At 40.3% G+C, this 6,790-nt stretch overlaps 1 protein-coding gene across 5 annotated transcripts in view; it reads right to left on the reverse strand.

Moving 5' to 3' along the window:
* The window catches only part of LOC116841845 (telomerase-binding protein EST1A), an 85,302-nt gene that overhangs the window by 77,593 nt on the left and 919 nt on the right, over window positions 1-6,790 (reverse strand). For 4 of the 5 annotated variants that reach the window (XM_032810260.1, XM_032810261.1, XM_032810263.1 and 1 more), the window contains exons 2-17: window positions 5,969-6,431; window positions 5,547-5,841; window positions 5,156-5,437; window positions 4,790-5,040; window positions 4,496-4,705; window positions 4,277-4,415; window positions 4,022-4,194; window positions 3,687-3,902; window positions 3,195-3,569; window positions 2,949-3,116; window positions 2,331-2,855; window positions 2,170-2,248; window positions 1,980-2,090; window positions 1,885-1,896; window positions 501-728; window positions 141-202 (exon numbers count right to left, since the gene is read on the reverse strand). In XM_032810260.1, coding sequence (XP_032666151.1) covers window positions 141-202; window positions 501-728; window positions 1,885-1,896; window positions 1,980-2,090; window positions 2,170-2,248; window positions 2,331-2,855; window positions 2,949-3,116; window positions 3,195-3,569; window positions 3,687-3,902; window positions 4,022-4,194; window positions 4,277-4,415; window positions 4,496-4,705; window positions 4,790-5,040; window positions 5,156-5,437; window positions 5,547-5,841; window positions 5,969-6,431 — 3,589 coding nt within the window. The remainder of the gene's footprint in view (window positions 1-140; window positions 203-500; window positions 729-1,884; window positions 1,897-1,979; window positions 2,091-2,169; window positions 2,249-2,330; window positions 2,856-2,948; window positions 3,117-3,194; window positions 3,570-3,686; window positions 3,903-4,021; window positions 4,195-4,276; window positions 4,416-4,495; window positions 4,706-4,789; window positions 5,041-5,155; window positions 5,438-5,546; window positions 5,842-5,968; window positions 6,432-6,790) is intronic. The other variant, XM_032810262.1, reaches the window with a different exon arrangement.

Raw genomic sequence — 6,790 nt, forward strand, 5'->3', positions numbered from 1 at the left:
ATATATATATATATATATATATATATATATATATATATATATATATATATACACGATAGCGCAGTCATCGATTCGCGCTTTCTCTTGCGTTTTGCTGGGGAGCATGCAAGAGAGAAATTTAAAAAATAATTAACACTTACCCTATTTTGGTGATGAGCTTGCCGTGAACGTGGAGATATGAAGTAACGAATCGTTTGTTCACCTAATAAAAAGACAAAAACGAACAATGAGTACGAATGAATACTGAGATCGAAGAAATAATGGATAAAATATTGTGTTATCGAACGTGCTTAGTATATGTTGGCTACGTTAACACGTTAGTTAACACGAATATTTATCGATAGCGTAGGAAAGCACACGATGCGATAATGCCTTGAATAGAACATCTTACGGATGTTGCGTGTCAACGGACGGCGTGTCGTTATCGCCAACCGCGAACAGACGTAGCACAGCATCCGAAAGCTGTTAGACAAGTAGGAGGTTACAAGAGGAATGCATACCTCGACACTCGTTAATTGCGATAACTCCTCCAAGTCGCTGTGAGAAAGCCTCACTTCGTTGGCAGTGGCCGCGCTCGTCGTACGCCGCACCCGTCTACCGTCGCCCGGATGGATCCACGTCTCTCTCCTGAGCCCGCCGCCGATGATATTAGCGCCTTCTTTCTCCTTCATCCTCGCCCGCTCCTTCGACTCCCTTTCTTCCTTCCGCTTACGTTCGATAGACTCGTACTAAGAATATTTCGTTTACTAAAGAGAGTACCTCTACCATATTTGCGTGACATAAAAAAAAAGAAACGGTACTGCTGTGCATAATGTAAACTAGCCATTGTTGCAGTTGTATAGCGTCGGTGTATATTACAATTTGCCGTTACACTTATGCACGTTTCCGTTTCGCGCTCATTGCCGCTCATATACAAGTGTAAGAAATACGAGCACTGCATAACGTTACACGGAGTGTGTCTCACGACCATTGGCCGTATCCCTGTCAATTACGGATTCAGCGATGGCTATTTAGTTTCCGACGCGTGGCGTTAAACGCCAGACATTTGATGCGCATAATTAAGCTACCGCGAGAGAATCGATGCTTGTCTACTCAACCCGTTCAAGATTCTACCGTTGAAACAGGGACGCCGGTAGCAGTGAGACTCCGTTTGTATAGTCAGCTAGTCATACAAAGAGCGTCCATTGGACAGTATCAGTATTCCTCGTTTGTATAACAAGTTCCCGCATCTACGAGAAGTGCATGCTAACGAAATGTGCAGAGCTGTAGCGAAGATAAGAAAAGTTTACGACTTGGATTTACAGCGAAGCATTTCTGGAAACTTGGAAAACGTTTGCTCTTGTATAAATAAGCGGCCTCAAAAATGTCGCAGGCATATCGTTAGCAGATACTGTGTACTTGTATCGATTTTCTCGAAGGTACAACTTCAGCAGTACAGTGCCCCTGTCCCCCACCCCCCAACCTTCCCAGTGTTGCTACAATGTACATATCTTTTATTTGTATATCTTCTACTTGTATGGTGTTTATCTTCTACAAAATCTTCTAGAATTAACATTCGCGTGAATGAAGGAATTGCAACGAAAATGATTATGTAAATATGTATTCTGATAATGAGAAAGATATATGCAAGAATATTTTCTGTTTGAACTAATTACTAATTGCGCAAGAGGCATATATTAATTCGACACGCTTGCCACCGAGAGTTAATAAAATGTAAAGTTTTTAAGTGCACAGATGAACAAATCAAGGCTCCAAAGCACGCAAAACAAAAAACTAAAAGTGACGAGCAGTAAAATAACAAATGAATAAATAAAGCCTTGACCAAATGAATGACTGAATGAATATCTAGGAGATATCTCACACCAAGTATCAAAATTTACTTACATAATGTAGATACTGGCGGCAAAAGAAAATCAAAATATTATTAACGTTAGTATGAATACAAACAGTTTGACGGTACGTTTTACGAGCTGCCTTACCTTTTTCCTATTCTCGTCGAACAGCGCAATAAGACTCTCCCTGGCAGAATGGAAAGGATTCGATGACATGAGAGACCGCATGTAATAATAGACAGCGTCCAATTTTCGTCTCTAAAAATACAATAAGTGTTGAAAAAAATGGCATGTACAAACATATCAGTCTAATTACATATAATTCGTAAATACGTACTGCATAATGTGCCAATAATGCCAGCTGATTGTAGGGTCTGCCGTTTTTAGGATTAATTTGCTGTGCTTTCAGATACCACCTGCACAAAAAAGGATTTTCCAAATCAAGCAAAACGTTGAGATATTCGTAGAAGGATCGTCATGGTTATTCTAAGTACTTACTGTCTAGATTTTCCGTAATTGGTCGTCTCGTTTGCTTGTTCTTTGTATCTCGCCAAGTCACCCAAAAAAACGAAGATCTTCTGCGCGCTAACTAAGGCCAGTCCTAAGAGTCCCAGACCTTTCGGTAGGCTCGAGGACGCAAGAAACGTATCCAACTTGAAGTCATATGTAGTCTCTAGAGTGGTTAGTAAACTCTCCAGATAAGTAGTACCCTCGTCAATGATATTCAACATTATCTTCTTGTAATGTTCTCGTCCCTCCGTACTCTCTTTGGACATCGCTTTCCGTAGCATCTCAATCAGATTGTAAAACAATATCTTCCAGAAGTGTTGCTCAACGTTCTCTGTCTGACAGAACTTGATATCGGTCTCGAGCAGAATTTTTAAGCTTTGCTGTAGGAAATGCCGTATATATGAGACTCTGTCCCAACATGACGTAAAACCACCGGAACTTAGTATCCATTGCAGTTCCAGGTCGGCGCGTTCTATGTCCAAGAGAAGGCAGTGATTCTTCGCCGAGTGAAAACTATGGAAACAAAGTTAGCGTATGTAGTAACACACAATCATATCTGAAAATTATACGACAATGCATTCATACGCACACGTGTGTGATACTTACCTCACTGAATACGGTTCATACCACGCCGGTCTTATGTTTCCCAATTGGTCGTTCATGTACGGCGCTGGCATACCATCCAGTTGAGCACCTTGGAAAGAATGATGCGACGGTGTGATACCTACATTAGACTGAAATACTAGAACGTTCGAAACATGCATTTCACTATCCCTGAAAATAGGAATAAATCGTCGCTTATTAATTCCTGAAATAAAAAATTCTGATAAGAACAAGAGAAGTCAATATTACCTCTGTGCCGCGGCTCTACTTCCAGGTGAAGTGATAACGATAGGTTTATGTGGATTATTTGGATCAAATAACGTTCTCTGTTGCTGCTGCTGCTGTTGTTGTTGTTGTTGTTGTTGTTGCTGTTGTCCAGCTCCTTGCTGAGACCCTGTAGCCGTTTGTTTTGGAGACGACTGATTAGTATCAGGCAAGATTAAAACTCCTGGTTGAGCGTTACTATATCCCGTCGGAGATGATCCATGAGTTGTTGAATTCGAATTCGCATTTGAAAGCGGAATAGTATTGGAGGCGACTTTCGGAGTTTGTCTCCCATCGTCAGAGTCGCAAATCGATATCTTTCTTCCCGTTCTCCAATCTTCATCTAAGTACCTGTCCGTTCTGAAATCAAATATTCGTAAAGTTAACTCTACAATGCTTTCGTCGCATTAAATATTGTGTCTACGTCTAAATTAAAATGCTCGTATATTCCGAGTATTTCAAGTAGTCTAGACATACCTGTGTCTGTGATCGTCGAAGTTTCTGTAGCTGCGATAATTCCTGTCTTTACTTGATTCTCGACTACGCTGAATAATATTACGCTGTCTCCTGTGATCATGTCGCCTACTGTTATTATTATTATTATTCTTTTGATTATTGTTATAGCTGTCATTCTCCCTGTTTTGCTGATTTTTTTGACGTTCGCGACTATTGCCTCGTCCTTTGCTATTACCGCTGGAACAATTTAAAACGTAATCTCACTAAATGAACAATCTTTTGACGATCCACACTTCTAATTGTCTCTCGAACGACAGAAAGAAATGATAATTTACACCTAGCAAATTCACACTTACCGGTCAGCAGCGTGGTGCTTGTCACTCTTTTTTCTTTTACGTCGTTTGTAGCTTTCACCCACGGCTTGACTTCGCGGCATGCTCGTACTCTCACGTATACTCAGTATGGAAGAACTACGACTTAAGTATTCCGCTTCCATCTTCTCATTCAATTCCACTTCTTCGCTCCAATCCTAAGTATCGAAATGTATTTTTGTACTATGTGTGTTACACGGAACATTTCAAGAGTACTAGTTTATAACTTTGTGTACTTACGAATGCACCAGTATCAGACGCAGTATTAGACGATGGATTAAATGTTTCGACTTTCAATGAGCTAATATTCGTGGTTTGTTGATTGCTCTGTTTGTCCAATGCCAAATTATGATCGTATGCGTTTGCGGTTACTCTTTGCCTTAATTATAATAAGAATAAAGTTATCGCGAATATATGTGAAAAAATGAGGGAAGAAAAAACAATTAATTAAGTAGTTACGTATTGCAAGTGCGATGCTGCGAGGCGATTGGCGATGTCGCACCACCTCTACGATGGATCTCAGGTGACTTGTAGCCTCTGTTCGAATTCGATTGCGAAGTTGCGGGTGATGTGGATAATGGTGGCGGCGGTGGCATCATTATGCTGTCAGTGCGGCTCAAACTTTCCATGCTGGTATACGTACTGTTGCTACCACGACGATCGTAAGACCTGTTAGGATCCCAAAGAGTTCACAATGTATCAATATAACTTTACTCATATAAATCACTTGAAGAAGAGTAATTTTTTACATACCGGTTCATATATTCCTGACTGGGTGTATGAGATCTGGAACTTGGCGCAGAATATTGTTCAGGAGTGACAGGTCTGAAAATGCTACCAGCCGTAGCTTCCAACTCCTCGGGTCTGAGTCTGCCTCTTCCTCTGCTTCTCGCTGGCACGGTATTCGCCCAGCTAGATTGCGGTGGCAACGGTCCGGATGGTGGCAAGTTTTGCATCGTTTGCGAATGCTGCATCGTCGGTGCATAATTGTAACCGGATGAACCCTGTTGAAATTGATATCGTGATATGATATTTGAGTGATCGTGTATTAACGTATTAGAGTACGCAAGAAAATAAATCAGATGAGTTTTTACAATGGAAAATATTCTGAGAGTTTACTTGAAATATAATACTGCCGCCGTTCCAAGAATCCTCTGTGGACGTTCCCGGATTACTCGTAGGTACAGTATATCCATTATCTGCGAGATATTTCTTTTGTAACCGTGGTGGCAGAAGCTCCAGCTTCATATTTTTCGATAAACTATCCTTCGCGTTATTTCGCTTGCCTGAAGGTGGTTTTCCTTGAAATTTGTCGGAATGTCCAGTAGGTTCCACGCTACGAGTGTCTCTTGTACGGTTAAAATCATTCATCTGACTGGTTACCGACAACGGTTCTGAGCCCTAAAAATGTGCGAAATAAATTTCTTTTTCAACAATTCGCGTAATACGCAAATACGTTACGATTTTACAGTCAATTTCGTTCGACCAGATTGTTTCGCTTCGCACTAACCTGTCTGACTTCGCGTAAATTGTCCCTTCGATTTGCATAGTTCTTAGCAGATATCGGTGAGTCGGATCGCCAACGCTCCTCGTTCTCATTAACATGACGATGTCGACGGTTACCCGAATATCGTTTACTATTGTCATCCCTGATTCTGCTTTCGCAATCATTGTCCCGACTGCTGTTACCGCTCGAGCGATTACGATCGCTCTTGTGACTACGGTTGGAGTGGGAATCACGATCGTCGCTCTCGTCTCTCTCTCGTTCCCACGCACTATGTGTATGGGCACCATGAATGGGAGATCTGAGGAAATTTATAATGGCTATAGTTAATACTACATAACAGAGAAACTATCGTCTCGTTGTTCTATATTAAAGATTATCTTATCATCACGTGTTTTATAAATAGATAACGGCAATGCGTATGTTACCTGTTGGTTGCATCTTGTTCAGCCAATGCTTCCTTCACTTTCTTCGGTACATACAATGCCTGCTCAGGTTTCTTATTTTTTCTCTTTGGATCGCCTCCTCCTGCTCCTGTGTTGCTGGTATTGTGAGCAGTGCTTGATGTCGGGTCAACATTACTGCTATTTTTATAATGGATATGTGTGTTATTCAATTTCTCAGCTACATCTTCAATCTGTGACAGAGGTGGACTGTCCTTTGCTTGATTGGATCTATTGAATTGTGGCTGTCTCAAACGATATTGGACGGAGGTTGATCTGGATTTGTCTTGCATGCCCATTTCGTTGTCGTATTCGTCGGCAGTGCTGCCGGACCTGCTTGTTTTACGTAAAGGTCCGCTTCCTGGTCTGTATAAAGCCTGAGATGCTCTATTCCCTCCGCCACGCATCCCTGCTAGTCTATCTTTCTCCAGTTTAGAACTCATCGATTCTAAAATTTATAGGTTACGATTTATAGGTTACGATATTGCTTGTTGAAGAAACTTATTACAGCTCTTTTTGGATATTATTAACTTTTTCTATATAATCACAAATATTCAAATATTTCACATATCACAATTGTTATTCTGTTAACATTACATATAAAATTATCATTTCCAATGGGTCAACAAACATAGTCATGTAATAATTCTAAAAACTAGACAAAGATTACACATTGTGTATGTCAAATATATATTGTATATGTATGTATATAATTGTAAATGTATGTATATATTTTTCTAAGTGTGTATATGTATATATATTTCTCTCTTTTATTGTATTATCTTTTATGTATGTGTGTATACATAT

Source organism: Odontomachus brunneus, unplaced genomic scaffold (genome assembly GCF_010583005.1).
Source record: "Odontomachus brunneus isolate Ranch 3 - 2012 unplaced genomic scaffold, Obru_v1 Obru_scaffold_019, whole genome shotgun sequence".
Taxonomy (NCBI): domain Eukaryota; kingdom Metazoa; phylum Arthropoda; class Insecta; order Hymenoptera; family Formicidae; genus Odontomachus; species Odontomachus brunneus.